Below are 17,956 nucleotides of genomic sequence, written 5' to 3' on the forward strand. Positions count from 1 at the left end.
TGTTCCAGTGAACTTCAAGACATGAGTCCCATAAATATAAGCTGGTCCTACTAGAGCAGAAAGTTAAAGAGCCTGAGGAACATCTATTTCCCAGGTAATTCAAGAATATATAGTGTTTTCCAATAAAGGCATAATTAAGAAATCAGGAGGAAAAAGATTCCGCCAATACAGATAGAAATCAAAACCCCTGGGAAAGGGAATCTGTCAATATCTAACACCATTACATTTGTATTTATCCTTTGACCCAGCAATCCCATTTCTAGGCATCTATCCCAAAGACACAATAGCAAAAACATGAAAAGATATAAGCACAAGATTATTCAATGCAGCACTATCTGTAATGTTAAAAATGGGAAATAACCTAAATGTCCAGCAGTAGACAACTGGTTATATAAAATATATCCACACAATGCCGATTATGTAGCTATAAAACGGAAGGAGGCAATCTCTATATACTATGAGGGACCAATCTCTGAAATATTTTGTTATGTGAAGAAAACCACAATGGAGAAAAGTGTGTATGGAATGCAACCATTTATCTAGAAAGGAGGGCATACAAATATCTATATGTCTTTGTTTATATTCTATTTTTTTAAAAAAGGAAGTTAAGTTAAAAACTGCTCAGGAAGCAGGGAAGTGGAAGGAGGGAAGGTAAAGGGAAGAGAAAGATAGTAGACTACTTAAATATACCTTGTTTTTTAGATTTGCCTTTGGAGGTATAAAAAATGCTTTATATGATTATGAAACAAATTTTAATTTTAATTTTATTATACTTTAAGTTCTAGGGTATACATGCACAACGTGCAGGTTTGATACATAGGTATACATGTGCCATGTTGGTTTGCTGCACCCATCAACTCGTCATTTACATTAGGTAGCTATCCCTCCCCCAGCCTCCCACCCCCCAACAGGCCCAGGTGTATGATGTTCCCCACCCTGTGTCCAAGTGTTCTCATTGTTCAATTCCCACCTATGAGTGAGAACATGCAGTGTTTGGTTTTCTGTCCTTGTCAGAGTTTGCTGAGAATGATTGTTTCCAGCTTCATCCATGTCCCTACAAAGGACATGAGCTCATCCTTTTTTATGGCTGCATAGTATTCCATGGTATATATGTACCACATTTTCTTAATCCAGTCTATCACTGATGGACATTTGGGTTGGTTCCAAGTCTTTGCTATTGTGCTATATGATTATAGAACAAATTTTTAAAAATGAAACCCTGAATACTGAAAATAAAATATATGGACTAACTGCATATCTAGCTGATGACATAACCACACAGACAGAATGATTCCAAGTGACTTTAAATACAGTTATCAGACTGTAAGACTACACACTGCTGGCATATCCCTAAAGAAAAGAACAATAAACGTGTTTTTAACTGTTTTCAACATTCATATTGCTGATGGTGGTGTTGGTATTGTCATTCTGAGACTGTTAATGTATACAGTGGGAGATAAGGCATGTCAATCATTATGTTTTGTTGCTGAGAACTGGGATTTTTGGTGAGGGTAAAGGAGAGAGACTTAAGATTAATATAGTAAAAACCCCATAAACCTAACTTTAAGTAAACTATTAAGTATCTATATTAACTCATGAAAAGTTTATCTTTTAAAAAATACCAATTTCCTAGCTCAGATCACTGACAAGGTCTATAATTAGTGATCAGTATCATCCCCACTAATAAGTACCAGGGCTCCTTGGAGAAATGTCTGATGCCAAGTCCGGGACAGGAAATGTACAAGATGAGATGGCAATATCTTGTCATATTAAAGGAAGTTTTCAGAGACTGCTAGGGCTGTGTCAAAAGGACTCAGCAGAGAACTCCTAGTCACCAAAGACTGGACAATTTAACCATCAATAAGATAACTGCAACTGACTGAATATCAAATATTTGAATCTAAAGTTCACAACAGTAGGAGAAAAAAGGAAAAGGCAGGCAGGAACTCATGCATTTCTGAAGGATGTTAGGGAACCAACTAATGGAAAACAGGTTTAAAAAGACAAAGGGTGGGAGAATGGATGAAGCACTTATTCTCACTTTTCTTTACAAATGGTGTCTCAGATAAATCAAATAGTTGATAGAAAAAGTTTTTTCATATAGAAATAGTCTAGCTAAAAAAAAAAAAAAAACCAGAATGACAAAAATCACCATTTTGAAACCCCCTCATCAGTTAATGCATCTAAACAATGGACATCAATGGCCACAGCCCACAGTAGAGCTAACCAGGTACTATGTACCTCTGGACAGAAGTCCATAACACCACATAACCAAATGTCTTGCCAAAAATACCTGGTCAAGCCTCTACATCTAATACAGAAAAAGATGAACACGTGTAACCTCACTACAGTAACATAATTAGCCAAATCCAGACAGTAGAAAACAGTAAGGAACAAATGACTCAGCTTCTTGAAAAACATTTTAATGAAAATGCGGGGGAAAAAGGGAATGAAGGAAGGCCATACAGATTGGAAGAGATTTAAGAAACATATCAACCTATCACAAGTATAGACTTTATCTGGATCCCAATTCAAATTTTAAAAACTGGAAACATTTAAGACAGCCTAGAAAACATGAACACTGATTAAATATTTGATGATATTAAATTATTAACATTTCCCAAGGTAAGAGGATTGAAAAGGATTTTTTAAATCCTTTAAAAATCCTTTATTTTTAAAGGATTTTTCTCTTTTACAGATAGATAATGAAAAATTTACAGGTATAATAAAATAATGCCTGAGATCTGCTTCAAAAAAATTCAGGCTGGGCACCATGGCTCACATCTGTAATCCTAGCACTTTGGGAGGCCCAGACAGGAGGACTGCTTGAGCTCAGGAGGTCATGGCTGCAGTGAGCCATGTTCGTGCCCCTGCACTCCAGCCTGGGCTACAGAGTAGGACTCTGTCCCCACCCTACCACACACAAAAAATTAGGGGAAAGAAGTCAGGAAAGTGAGAGGGGAATAGATACAGAAAAATCTAACAGTGAAGCAGGGTGATAGGTACATAATTATTTATTATGTTTTTATTTAACACATAAAATTTTGTATGTTTTGAATTTTTCATAAACAAGTTAAAAATGATTTTTAAAACTGGAACATCCAGAGATGGGCCACAAAAACAGGCAGAGAAAAGAAACAAAAGAATTCGTTCTGACCTGTTAAATCCACATAATAGGAGTAGAGGTCTTCCTACCACAGAAGGTGAATCAGGGCCTTTTAAACAAACAATCATGCTTCATAAAGCTGAAAAGGAGTCAGACACTAAGGTGCAGAAAACGCTACTCTGTGCTTAAGCAACAGATGGGCTTTCAGCCAGTGAATCCACCAGGGCCATTTCTGAGTGCCCTACCATTTCCCATGGGTCCCTTACTTTTCATTGAAGATTATATTGACAGCTGTACATGTATGTATCTGATATGGCAAGTCAAAAAACAAATTGCTCTCCTAGAACACAGATCTGATATAAAAGAGAAGGCCAATGCTCAAACAATAAATTGACTTGTCAAATCAACTAGTTACTTCCCAACTCTGACAATGTACTTGGAAATGAGTGATACTGTTAAGATCAAAAACATATATACACAAAACCTCAGTAAATCTAAAATTCTGAATGGAAAATTTTAGGGATACTTAGAGGCATTTTCCATTTTTTCTAATAAAGGGCATGCCTTTGGAAAAGAAAATGAGATGAATGTGGGGCTTCAACAGTATCAAAATATAAGAAATAATTTTCTAAATCATGAGTAACTGTACTAAAACAATGAGCTTCAAGCAAGGGATAAAATTATACTCCACAAGGATCAAAATAAATCAGCAGATGATTCAACAACCAAATTAAGAAAGTTTTCAATGTAAATGAAGAAGGAGAAATTATTTTAGCTATGTTGGAAAGTTAACTATCACAGAGAAAAAAAAGCATGCTTAAAAAAAAAAATTAGGACAACAGTGGAAAAGTATCCAGTAATTCCCATGACAAAAAAACAACAAATTAGGGAGTTCTATATTCAGGCAGAGAGAGAGAGAGAGAGAGAGAGATAAGTGTAAAGAAAATAGGTATAATCACAGTACTGGTTTTTTGTTTTTTGCCCAAGGAAGTAAATAAAATTTAAGAGGTGAGCCTCAGTAGACCTCATGACTGAACATGGTGTTGGAGAAATGTACTTTGCCTAAATGGAATAGCCGATAGATGAGGTGAGACACCAGCTATATATATATGTGAGCACATGCATCCTCCCAGGGAGACGTGCAGTTTTGATCATATTCTTAGGGTGGTCTGTGACTCCAAAAAAGGATAAGAACTACTTCTAATATAGAAAGTATTCCTGCAATTGGTAAAAGGTCAAAATAAATTATCTCTGTGGTCTCTTTTTTGTCTTCTCTAAAATTTGTCAGCTTAAATATTATACAAATTATAAAACTTTAGGCCTACAGGCAAACTGAGAAAAGCAAGGACAGAAAAGTCGGGATCTGCTCATGAGGTTCTAAGAATAATAGCACGAAATCAGGGTCCAAGCAGAGGCAGATCAAGTAGCCAGTGAGAAAGTGCTCATTAAGTTATCTGCCCCGAAATCTCCACACCAGTGCTGAATACTACCCATAATCTGTCACTCCTGTGGTTTTAGCTATTAAATCCAGAAAGGTAGTTTCCAAGGTGAGACAAATTTAATGCCTATTTACACTGACCCGTTAGTTTTGGCTGAAATAAAGGGTTAGTCGCAAAAGAGAGAAGAAAATAAAAATGCAAAAAAAGAGATGCTATAAAGGATGGAATTAACCTCTGCTTCGTTACAATGTGGCCAGGGTCAGCATAATGGGAAATGCAACAGTCATTAAACACTGAAAGAAGGACAGTGGCCACCTAGGTTACTCTGATAACATCTCTAGAGTACTCACCTGGGCCAAAACACTTTCCATCTCTGATTTCTTTTCGACAGAACACTTCTTATCAGACATCAATTTCTGTAAATGAGCTGTAAGAACAGTGTTGACATATGTCAATCAATGGGAAAAAGGACAATGCACTTTTCAGTTTCAATGCTAGACAATTAAAAAGTAAATCCAAGGATAAAGTTCTTAATTTACATGAATCCCACGGTTGATTTTACAGCAGCAGTCATGGTATTGTCTTGATTCATTTGCTAATTAGAAAAATTATCTGTATATAACTAATTATCTACATATAACTTTTTTAAAAATAAGGGATTTGATCTATATACTTAAGATCTGTGCACTTTACTCTTTGAATGTTATGCCTCAATAAAAAATTTAATGAAAAACATCTGAGAGAAAGTTTAAACCTTTTATTTTGATCAATTCTACCTGAAAGAGATGAAGAACCTCACCTTTTAATAGATGGTCAGCACGAAAACATTCTCCATTTTTTACATCTTTCACCATGAAGTCAGCAAATTTGTCTACATGGCCAGAGGTCCTAAATTAACAAACACCAACCCAATTTGTCATTCTTATACAAATTACACATAGATATTACCTTATAAGATAATTCCCCATCAATGTTTATATCTGTATATCTCAAAGATGGAAGCTCCCATATCTATAGTAATGATGTATCCATGACAGATAGTAATGTATGCCAGAGAAAATTCTTCCTCAAATCTATTTCTCACCCTCTCCCACATTCTTCCTTCCCATAAGAAAAAGGACGTTAACTAGACAATAAAAAGACAATTCTTTTCTACAAGTTTTCATAAAGTCTGTACTGTTCTTCAGGATCAATTAATCCATGCCTATGCCATTATTATTAGTGATCTAAGCAAAGGCCAAAATCATTGGGAATTTGACTAGTTAAGAATTCATGGCAGCTCAGTATAGACACTGAACCTTAAGGAAAGTGTTTTCTGCCACTGAAACCTGTACTGACATTGGTATTATCTCTACAAAGTTCCTATTGGTGGAACAAGTAGCTAAAATGATAGGTAGTCCTGATCTTATAGAGCCATCATTCAGAATTCCTCATCTTAATTGGCTGAAATTATTAAGAGAACCTAACGGATGCCAATAGTAAAAATTAGCTCTCCACCAGGCAACCTTAAATGAATAATGATGAGTTACAAAATGGCAAGAATTCCTCTTTCAGTTTCACATTCTGAAATTCTGCCGTACTTTGGGAGGCTGAGGCAGGCGGATCACAAGGTCAGGAGATCGAGACCATCCTGGCTAACATGGTGAAACTCCGTCTCTACTAAAAATACAAAAAAAAATTAGCCAGACGTGGTGGCGGGCGCCTGTAGTCCCAGCTACTTGGGAGGCTGAGGCAGGAGAATGGCGTGAACCCGGGAGGCGGAGCTTGCAGTGCGCCGAGATCAAGCCACTGCACTCCAGCCTGGGTGACAGAGCAAGACTCTGTCTCCAAAAAAAAAAGAAAGAAATTCTGCCCTATTTTCAATTATGTTGGTAGGAATAATCTAAGTTTCTGCATTGAAACTTCAATACAAATAGTATTTAATTGAAAATCTCTACAAATATACCTTTGCTCAGAACTTCTAAAAACTTGTATTAAGGAAATAATCAAGGATATACCCACAAATCCATCTAACAAGATATTCGGTGCAGTCAAAAATGAGAAACACCTTAACGCTTTCAAAACGGCACAAACTAACATATTATGGCACTTCCATAAAACAGAATGCTATCATTAAAAATGTTTTAGATGAATAGTTAATGACATGAGTATATGTTCATCTATATTACATGAAAATAAGCAGTGTACTGCTAACACTGAAATACATAGGGACATACAGAAAAAACAGGAAGGACAAACACAATCATCTTAACATGGCTATCTGTGAGCAGAAGGTATACATTTCTTTGTTTTTCCATATTTTCCATATTTTCTACATGAAATGAGTAGTTCTTTATAATCAGGAAGTTATTTAGATAAGTATATTAAATAATTTAATAAGTTGTTTTATTTAAAGTAGGATTCCCCCCACTCCAAAGTAAGATCTCACTTTAAAACTGGCTCAGGGGTGAGCATGGTGCAATCGATCTCCAGGATCTGTTCCTCTTGGATAAAGTGCTGCCTCCAGGTCTGAATAATATTGTTCTTCAAAGCACAGCCAACTGGCCCAAAGTCATACAGACCACTAACACCTATAGAATATGAGAGGAAAACACATACTTTACCTTGTCACTCTGAACAAATGAAGGCAAGGAGACATGAGAAACTGATACCTATACTCCCTACAAGTGTATTCAAGTCAACAATACAAATTCCTCAATACTGAAGAGCCTTACTTTCAGCTAGCTGATGGAAGTAAAGTAAAAAAGCTCTTACGCCATTTACTAATTCTGTATTTGTAATTTCAAGTAGGACTTTCCCAGAATCTATAACAAAAGTTCCCCCTTAGAGAACAGAATGAAAAAGCAGATTACAGTTTTCTGCCGTAAAAATTACAAAATAATTTCTCACAATATCTGATAACAATGATCTATAATTTTAGCATCCAATTCTCTAATTTATTCCTGGGTATTTGAGGCACTATTTAACCTCAAAAGGGTAAACATTTACAGATCCACTTAGCCAAACTCAAGTCAACTTTCAGTGGCAAAGTACTATATGTCTAATGTTGTTGTAATAATCCGCTGACTATGAAAAATATAGTTTTACATTTCATCAGTGAATTGTATTTGCCAATATACCTTCATATGGCATTCACAGTGATTTATCTACATCCCTGGGAAGAATGTTTTCTCCTGGCAGACGACCATAAAGAATAATCTAAGGATTGTTTCATCACTGCCCCGTGTGAAGGGGCATAGTATAGTTAGCCAGTACTACAATGGCCCTCTGTTGCTCTTCAGTCTCCGTTGCATTTTAAAAAGAGTACATGAGTACACAGACACATCAAATGCATACGTGGGCCTCCAACAATTCCCTACATCCTAATCGAAAAAAGTGCTCTCCAAGAATAAACGCAGTGGAGAAAAATAACAGGTATTACACCAAATGGTGACTCCAAGGAAACAAAAGCAAAACATCCATCCTCTGCTTTGTGGCCTGATACAAGTGGATACCAACAGGCAAGCCATGTTCTTGATTTAAGTATAATATTAGAGCCACTAACAACACAACTTCGTTTTGTCATTAATCCCTTACCTCCATAAATAGCAAAAGCTTGATCATAGAAAAACCTCCGCTTCAGGGTATCTTCCATTTTTGTTCGGTCTACAATATCATCTTTGGGCTGTAACGCCAGCTCCTGTTACAGATTAAATAAAAAGTGAGTGATGGGAGGGGTGAGTGGGAATCTGAACTTACGTATCTGAATTTAGTTTATTCCTCACCAGAATTAAATATAAAATTTATCAAACAGACAAGATTTTGATAGGTTAAAAACAATAGAAGCCATAGGTCTTTTTTTCCCTTTGAGTAATATAAAAGATATCTTTAATCATTTAGGAAAATATATGATCATTTCCAAGATTACAAGACTAAGCTTGGCCGGGTGCGGTGGCTCACACCTGTAATCCCAGTACTTTGGGAGGCCGAAGTGGGTGGATCACCTGAGGTCAGGAGTTCAAGCCTGGCCTGGCCAACATGGCAAAACACCGTCTCTACTAAAAATACAAAAATTAGCCAGGCGTGGTGGTGGGCACCTGTAATCCCAGCTACTTGGGAGGCTGAGGCAGGAGAATCACTTGAACCTGGGAGGCAGAGGTTGCAGTGAGCTGAGATCGCACCATTGCACTCCAGCCTGGGTAACAGAGTGAGACTCCATCCCAAAAAAAAAAAAAACAAGACTAAGTTTACTTCGATGTAGATACTGATAAGCAATATAAGCAATATTTGAATTGTTAGTGGATTGCTATAGCAAAATGGTTACTTTAAAACCCCAAAACAACTTAAGTTTGGTGATGGGAGATCTATTGTTTGAAAGGTCTGGGAGCAGGTATCAAATAAACAGACCTTTTCCTTAAAACAAACAAACAAAAATCATTATTTCCAGGCATAAGAGAAGTCGTAAAGAAGTGCACAATCCTTTCCATAGAAATTCATGTAGCGTATTGAGTCCAGGATTTGCAGGGTCAGGAAGGCTTTATTAAAAAGTTGACATTTTGAGTTGCATTTTGAAAGGATGAAGAGTCTACCAGGTAGAGGGAAAAGAGAAGAAGGCATTATGGATAAACAGATAAACCAAATGATACTTGTTCAGAAACTTTTCTAGGTCTCTCCCATCCAAAGAAATTAAAGATGAACAATCCTACACCTACTTATGTTCCTATTTTAGCATCCCAGGACTCACCTTTGCTTCCAGAACCCTCTTGCGGGCTTTGAGCTCAGCCACTGCTTTGTCTACGTCTACTTGGGGTGCTTTATCTTCTTTGAGTTTTCGCACAAGATCTCCCTAGTCAACAAAGAGAATTTATATTCAGGATTGGTTTAAGAAGTCAAGAAATGTTAGGAATGTGTTTTTAAGCATGGCTTTTAAAAAGTCTATGTAAGAATGATGCAATTCAGGCCAAGTGTGGTAGCTCACACCTGTAATACCAGCACTTTGAAAGGCCCTCCTCACCACCTGAGGTCAGGAGTTTCAGACCATCCTGGCCAACATGGTGATACACCATCGTTACTAAAAATACAAAAATTATCCGGCCGTGGTGGGGAGCACCTGTAATCCCAGCCACTCGGGAGGCTGAGGCAGGAGAATCACTTAACCCGGAAGGCGGAGGTTGCAGTGAGCTAAGATCATGCTACTATACTCCAGCCTAGGTGACAAAGTGAGACTCCGTCTCAAAATGAAAAAAAGAAAAAAAGAATGATGTAATTCAAATGTTTATTATGTGAGTGGTCATTATGAATGAAGGTCTCTGCCCTCTTCATTTATAATCCAGAAGAACACACGAGCAAGTTAACAAATAACTGCTCACATGGCGAATTTTTTCCTTTGGGTATAGAGGGTGAAAAAGGAGGAGAGAAAAGCATTGATTAAAAAGTAGGAAAGAGCAAGATCTGTACTGAGAACACAGAAGAACCAATAAATCGACCACCTTCTTAAATCTCTCTCCTCTCGCTTACAAAAAAATAAAAAAATTATTCAGTTTTCCTCCCACTTCTCTGACTATTCTTCTCAGTCACTGCTGGCTCATCTTCCTTTGCCTTTCTCTTTACAGTTGGAATTTTTTCCTTGCTAATATTTCTCAATTATTTTATTAACTTCCAACAACCTATACTAATTCCATATTTATAGTAATATGGTGGACTAGGTCATCTGAGAAAACAAACAAAATATTACCTATATAGGATGAAAAACTTTCAGCTGAGTAATTAAAGTTGTTAAATTGATATAGCCCTTGGGCACCCAACAGAGTTTCTAATTTCGGTGATCCATTTCCATACAATATGTGGCTCATTTTCACTCTGTGTGATTGTTTTTGGTAGTCTCTTGTTCTTTGCTCATGTTTTTGAATACTTCTTTTATTTTAAAAAATTATCTTAAGCATTTTAAAAATATGTGATTATTCTAATACTTTTGGAGGATCTAATTCTATTATGATTTCCCCTGAGTCTCACTCAAGGTGGCTTGTTTCCTCATGGGTTTTTAAATTTTGAGTTTGGCACTTATTATTTTAGTAACCTTAATCTGTGAAAAATCCTAAAAGACCAATGTGGAAAGTCTGCTTCTTTTGCAATATGACGTTCTGGGTAAAGTATATGAAGAAAGACATACGTAGGTGGAAAAGGAAAAATAATTTTAAAAGCCGTTTCGGATAATTGTGGATATTTTTTGATACTACCTCAAAACTCTGAGAAGTGTTATTGCTTCAAGGTTATTTCTAACTCAGAAACTATAGCAATGAATTTTTTTGTACTGTTAGAATAAATCTATTAATGTATCTTAAGCTTTGAATGGCTCTTTCACCAATACCTGATTTCATAACATCATGCATTGGTCACCTGGAAAACATTGGTTCACTGAGTTATGCAGATTATCCAAATACTATCAAAAAAAAAAAATCCACGTTTGTTAATATCACCACTCATCTCATCACAAATATCTTTAAGGACTGTGAAGCTGCCAAGCTCACAGCAAAAGATATGAGTCTTCCCAAATTCTAAAATTTCCCCAAAGTTTGAATTTTATTATTGGCCACAAATACTAACCGTTGTTTTCTTAAAGTGACAAACTCACTTCATTCATTTTCCAGATTAACAAATTTCTATGAAACATGTGCTATTAACAAGACCAGTCATTAAGTAAAAATCCCACTCCGGAAAGGTTTTCAATTGCACTTCACAATGGAATTATCCACAATGGATAGGGGTGACAGTGTGTCTCATTTCCCCATATACAAAAAATGCGTAAAATTAGATCATCTTTAAATTATCTTTCAGCTGACATCGGACTCAGTAATTCACACAATTAACTGATACATGTGTGTTCTTGGAAAATTAAAAAAAATATCCAAACTAACTTAAATCAACTAACTCGCATATTCGGAAAATATCTTAAAGTACAAAACAATTAATAATCAAGACAACATAAACAATACACAAGACAGTAGTAGCATCGGAAAGCTGCCGCGATCAAAGTTTACTTTAGTTAACTAGATCCAGTCTTAACTACCGATGGATGATTTTCACTGCAGTTCCAGGCTAACGTGGCAGAGGGAGGGGTTTGGGTGTGGTGTTTTTTTTCCCCCAAATTAGTTGTATGCTCCTTTCTAAAGGGAAGGATATTTTTTAAAATGGCAAGTCAAGAAAAGACAAAGGAACCACACCTAATTTTATTTGTGGAGTGGAAGGTGGGTGGAGGGAGACAGAATATGCAATCGGTGTTCTGACACCAATCATGAAGAAAAAAGTTAAGCCCGTGGTGACATTTCAAAATGAAGGGCTATTTATTAAAATCGGTCAGGCTCAAACCAGAGAAGAGGACAGATGGCAAAGTGGCTGAATATGCGGCAGCTATGCCCCAATGAATTATTTCTGAGAGAGGGTTCCACCCTCTGTAGCTAAGGCAAATTATTGCATCAGGCGCCCATGCAGGAGAAACCCGTTTGGTGTTTACTACTAGGTCATGATCTCCGGGGTCCTACTGAAAGCTCTGGCTCTCCCTAATTGGATATGGGAATCATCTGAAGTAATCTTTTCCTTGCCATCTCTAAATTCTAATCTCTATGGCAGTGCCCTAGGAAAAGGAGGTCTATATTAATTCACCAAGTCCTCCAGCCCATGAAACCTTCCCTCACCTTCAGGAAAATCAAATTTCAAAATATTCCATACTAAGGATGGCTGACTTCACTCCGCAACACTTAGTTTCCCAGGTTTACGATCTGGGGGCTCACTGGCTCCAAATGGCCTTTCCAGAAGCCAGAAAAGGTGACAAGAGCAAAGGATGATGAGTTCACAGCATTAATAGAAAAGTTCGACACCTCCCCACATCCACGTTTCAACTCTATTTTCTCAGCCAATCATTCTGCTAAACTAAGCACTGCAGGAAGGAAGATGTTAAGGAGGAAACACTATTCAAAGCATCCTGAAGATTAAAGGGCCTGGCCGTAAGACGAAAGAACTGGCAGTTTTTCGGCTCATCATTGACCACGGAAAGAATTAGGAAGCTTTCCACCCAGGGTGCACAAAGAGTACAGCAGAGCCTGGAAAACTGAAGTTAAGGTTATTCAGTTAGGAGGCGAGGAGAACCAAAGGGTCACAGATCCCAACCCCACTGGAAATAGAGGGGAGGCGGGCTGTGACAGAATGGGGAAGGGAGAACGGAGCCGGAGGAGAGGGACGCAGAAGTCGGAGGGGTTCCAGGGAGTCATCCAAAAAGAAAGGAGGACGGAGGTCCGCGAGAGAGGAAGTGGCAGACGCACGGGGGACTTGGGACCAAAGTGGCGGAGGCGAAGAAGACGCCAGAGGATGAAGGGAAAGAAAAGGGTAACCGAAGAGAAGGACAGTTCCCCGGGGAGGAGGGAAGGATGGCCAGAAGAAGGCCCTGGGAGGAGAGCCGGAGGCTTAGCGGAGGGCGCAAAACACCGGTACCTGCTGGCGCACTGCTAGCCTCAGAGGTGCCAGCACCTCCTCAGCCCCCGCGCCGTCCATGCTGCTCCGGGAGGCGGCGGCGGGCAAGGAGATCCGGGCGCAGGAGGGCGCGCTGAGGGGCCGGCGGAGCAGGAGCAAGGGCCGGGCTAAAAGCCGGGGTGGCAGCACCAGCAGCAGAGCGGCGCGAGCACCTCTAAGCAGCACTGGATGCGGAGAGGGCATGAGCCGGCGGCCCTGGGCGGTCCAGAGAGGGTCGCGACGGAAGCGGCACGCGCGGATCGGCTCGGAGCATGATGAAATCGCCGCGTAAACGACGCGGCGCGCGTGCTGCCGCACATTCACCACCCCACGACGCGGCGCCAGGTCGCCGCCGCAGATTCGACACAAAACCCGGAAGGACCCAGCCGAGGGTTTTCTCCGGTTTGGGCGAGGGGTAGGTAGGGCTGCGAGCGAACAGATTTGCACAGAGGTGCGTCAAGCCACCCTAGCAGAGTGGATGTTCAAGGACACAGCTCTGAGCGAGACCTGCAGGCCAAGACACAAGAGAACCTTCAAAGCATAGGCTTTTATACGAGTGACACCCCGTTCTACCTACTTGAACGGACACTTCTGTTTCTGTTCTTTCGCGTCCTGCGCCTTAAAAGGGTCGCAAAACATCAAATCAGATAGGGACGTTAGACTTCTGTTGCTCAAGTGCGGATGTTCCCCAGATAAGGAAATAGGCCCAGAGAGGTTAACGATTTGCCCAGTGTCACACATTCTTGGTCCGCCGATGTCAAGACAAAAGCTGGCGAACGGGGGAGGAGGAATGAGGGGATAGGGTCACCCCAGGCTTTCTGGAGAAGGTAAATTCCAATCTGCCCTTGCGTGGCGAGCAGGATTTGAACCAGCAGAGATGAGAAAGGCAAGAGGTGCCTGGTAAGTCTTTCTGCTCAGTCTGTCTTTCTGCCTCAGTCTATCTGCCTCCTGTGTTTAGGCCCCAGCTGACCAACCACCCAGAGATGGTTCCCCCCGCCCCACACACCCAGTTCCTCCTGCCCAAAGGGTGGAGGGCCTAGAAAAGCTGGGTTCCCCCTACAGAAAAGGAAGAGAAAAACAATGTGTTGGTTATAAAAACAGCATTGCGCACACCTGCAAAAATGGCTAAAATGAAAATGTTGGAAAATGCCAAGTGACCCTCTGAGACTCCCCTACACTGCTCGGGGGAGTGTCAATTGGTGCAGCCAGCCACTTGGGAGCTCTTCGGCAGTATCCACTGAAGCTGAGCACGTACATCTCCCTGTGACCCACAATCCCATCCCAGGAGTGTGCAGGAGTAGACGGGCTCACTGTAATGAAGTCTCCTTTCCTAATAGTGTGAAAGTCCATGTTATTTCTCTAACCGTTCCAGTGTGCAGTTCTGGAGAAGTACTTAAAATTCAACATGAGCAGGGTGGGTTGCTTAAGAACCTTCTGCAATATTGAACGATTATACTTTTAAACACTTTTATTTCAAGATTTGATATTATAATTTATTTGGCTTTTATTTTACTAGGCAATTTTGAATTTATTTTAATATCTTTAAATGTGAAAAATCATCTTAAGTTTTACTTTTATTTTTATTTAGATTTTTATTAAAATGTTGAAATCTATATCCTTTGAATAAAACTATTTTATTTCTAAAAAATTCCTTAGATCAGTAATGTCTCATCCATTTTCATGTTAGGACAGTCCTGAAAGGACTTCAAATCTGTTCTTCCCTCCTCCCCGACCAATTCATCCTCCCCACTGCTGCTTCAGTCATTCTTTCTTTCTTTTTTCTTTTTTTTTTTCCAGACAGAGTCTTGCTCTTTCACCCAGGCTGGAGTGCAGTGGCATGATCTTGGCTCACTGCAACCTCCACCTCTCGGGTTCAAGCGATTCTCCTGCCTCAGCCTCCCGAGTAGCTAGGATTACAGGTGTGCACCACCACGCCCAGCTAATTTTTTAATTTTTAGTAGAGACGAGGTTTCACCATGTTGGTCAGGCTGGTCTCGAACTCCTGACCTCGTGATCCGCCCACCTCAGCCTTCCAAAGTGCTGGGATTACAGGTGTGAGCCACTGCACTTGGCCCAGTCATTATTTCTGAAAGGCAAGTCTGACTGTGTCCCTTCTCTTCTCAAGACACTTCAGTAGGCCCTTCATGGCCCTTGGCAGAATTTCCCAAACAGTTTTCCTTTGAAAACTGTGTCTGCACAATAATGATAATAGTTTACGTTTGTTGAGGACTCACTATGTACCAGTTAGTTCTAATTTATCTCATGGAATTTATTCACCAATTTAGTGAGATAGGTTCTATAATTATTCCGAATCTTCACATGTGGGATTCAAGGGACTGAGATATCAAACAGCTTGTCTATGGTCACACAACTAAGTGAGTGTTGGGCCAGAATGTGAGCTGGGGGCAGAGGCAGATTTTCTACATAGCTAATGAAGCTTCAAGTGAGTTTAGCCCCTTTCTCTGTTGGGTTCTTTAAGTGCCCTGCAAGAGGCCCTAGTATTGTGTATGTATGATCATATATTTTTCTTTCTTTATTAAATTTCATTTCTTTGAGGGAAATAAATTTTGCACACATTAAAATGAACAAAAATGTATAGTTCAATGGGTTTCGACAAAGCAATATCCTTTTGTAACCCCAACACCAAGCAAGATAAAGAACATTTTTCGCTGACCCCACAAAGTTCCCTTGCGTGTCATCCTGGTCATCCCACCCTCCACAACCAGGCAATCACTATTCTGATTTATTTTCCTCTTAGATCTAGACTGTTGTATAAATGAAATAATGTAATATGTACTCTGTGTCTGATGTCTTTAATTGACCATAATGTGTGAGAGATTAATCCATATTGTTTCACTTATCAGAAACTTGCCCTTTTTTGCTCTGTAGTATCCCATTGTGTGAATATACTACAATTTATTAATTTATTCACAAGTTGATAGACATTTGGGTTGTTTCATATTCTGGACCATTATGAATAATGCTGCTGTGAACATTCTCATACATCTTTTTTTATAGCTATATGTTTTCATTTCTCTTGGGTAAATATCTAGGTGTGGAATTGCTAAGTCAAACGATAGATGCATATTTAATTTTATTAGATTTTCACAAGTTTTTCCAGTGTGGTTGTATTATTTTATGTTCTTATGAGCAATATATAAGAGTTCTAGTTGCTCCACATCCTTGTTAACATTTGATGTTGCCGGCCTTCCAGATTTTAGCTATTCTAATAGTTGTATCTCATTGTGGCTTTTATGTATTTTCCTGGTGATTAATAGAGTTGATTGTGTCTTCATGTGCTTCATGGTTATTTGTCAAAGACTTCCCAAAACATCAGAAATGTATCATCCCAGAGTTCTAGAGGCTAGAAGTCTGAAATCAAAAGTTCTTGTTACAGGCATGGGTAGGTAAGAGCTCTTCAGAGAGTCTTTGTAATCGTGTTCTTATCATAGATATGTGTGCAACACCCCCCGCCCCCACACACACACACCGCCCTGCTTCTCAGCCTCCCAGCCTTATTTATTTATTTTTGTTACAGTTTGACATAAGTAATTCCACTTAGATTCTGACAACTTTCATGATCATTACTAATTTTTTATCTAGTTCTATCAGTAACTAAGAGAGGAAGTTAAAATATCTGACCACAACTGTGGATTTGTCTATTTCTCCCTTTAGTTCTTTCACATTTGCTTTATGTATTTTGAATTTGTTATGAGGCATGTACACATTTATAATTGTTATATCTTACTGGCAAATGACATTTTTATTGTTATAAAATATTCTTCATCTCAAAATATACTTTTTATCTTATAATGTGTTTAGCCTAACATTAATATAGCCACTCCAACTTTTTTACAATTAGTGCCAATAGTCAGTGAGGAGCTGCGGCCTCCTGCCAACAGCCATGGGGGTGAGCTATGCAGGAGGTAGATTTTCCAGCCCCAGTCCAGCCTTCAGATGACTACAGCCCCAGATGACATCTCGAATCTAACCTTATGAAAGACTCGGATCCAGGACTTGCCAGCTAAACTTCTCCCATATTTTTGACTTTCAAAAACATTGAGACAATAAATATTTGTTGTTTTTTAAACTGCTAGTTTTGGAGTAATTTGTTACGTAACAGTAGATAACTAATACAGGAATCTTCCCTGAACTGAGTATACAATTCCTTTTCTTGAGAAGTGAGGTCCCTTCAAGGTGCCTCTTGGGGCTTTGACAGTGAGTGTCACAGCAGTGAGGTGGTATCCGCCCTGAATCTTCTGTGCCATATAAGAGCCCTGGCACCTGTCGTACAGTCATTTAATCAACATTTACCCCTTGAGAAGCTGAGAGTTCCAAAGTGATATGGTTTGGCTGTGTCCTCACCCAAATCTCATCTTGAATTCTCATATGTTGTGGGAGGGACCCAGTGGGAGGTAATTGAATCATGGGAGCTGGTCTTTCCTGTGTTGTTCTCATGATAGTGAATAAGTCTCATGAGATATGATGGTTATTATAAGGGGGAGTTTTCCTGCACAAGCTCTCTTTGCCTGCTGCCATCCATGTAAGATGTGACTTGCTCCTCCTTGCCTTCCACCATGATTGTGAGGCTTCCCCAGCCACGTGGAACTGTAAGTCCAATTAAACCTCTTTCTTTTGTAAATTGCCCACTCTTGGGTATGTCTTTATTAGCAGCATGAAAACAGACTAATACACAGGCTTGATTTTTTTTAGTCTTATTTCCTTAGGCTCACGCAGCCCTAGCAGGAGCCAACACAGGTAGGTGCACTGAAGAAGCTTCAGAATGCAGGATGAGTCAGCCCAGCCTGTGGGCCAGATGATCTGGCCTCATTAATCCTCTCTCATTGACTCTCCTTTCTGGCCTGTGACCCATTAATAATGTTTTGCCCCAACTTCCAGCCTCCCTTAGCAAAGATTTGTTTCAGCCTCT

General features: G+C 39.4%; 1 protein-coding gene and 1 long non-coding RNA gene across 3 annotated transcripts in view; one reads left to right on the forward strand and one right to left on the reverse strand.

The window, feature by feature from the left end:
• The window catches only part of GARS1 (glycyl-tRNA synthetase 1), a 38,515-nt gene extending 25,209 nt beyond the window's left edge, over positions 1 to 13,306 (reverse strand). For both annotated transcript variants that reach the window (XM_058445991.1, XM_058445985.1), the window contains exons 1-6: positions 13,009 to 13,306; positions 9,269 to 9,370; positions 8,122 to 8,224; positions 6,974 to 7,115; positions 5,345 to 5,433; positions 4,896 to 4,972 (exon numbers count right to left, since the gene is read on the reverse strand). In XM_058445991.1, the coding sequence (XP_058301974.1) occupies positions 4,896 to 4,972; positions 5,345 to 5,433; positions 6,974 to 7,115; positions 8,122 to 8,224; positions 9,269 to 9,370; positions 13,009 to 13,230 (735 nt within the window). In that variant the 5' untranslated portion in view covers positions 13,231 to 13,306. The remainder of the gene's footprint in view (positions 1 to 4,895; positions 4,973 to 5,344; positions 5,434 to 6,973; positions 7,116 to 8,121; positions 8,225 to 9,268; positions 9,371 to 13,008) is intronic.
• Positions 13,215 to 17,116, forward strand: LOC131384496 (uncharacterized). Its single transcript, XR_009215390.1, has 2 exons — positions 13,215 to 13,926; positions 16,889 to 17,116. It is a non-coding gene; the product is annotated as an uncharacterized LOC131384496 (long non-coding RNA).
• The last annotated feature ends 840 nt before the right edge of the window (positions 17,117 to 17,956 follow it).

Source organism: Hylobates moloch, unplaced genomic scaffold (assembly GCF_009828535.3).
Source record: "Hylobates moloch isolate HMO894 unplaced genomic scaffold, HMol_V3 SCAFFOLD_1, whole genome shotgun sequence".
NCBI lineage: Eukaryota > Metazoa > Chordata > Mammalia > Primates > Hylobatidae > Hylobates > Hylobates moloch.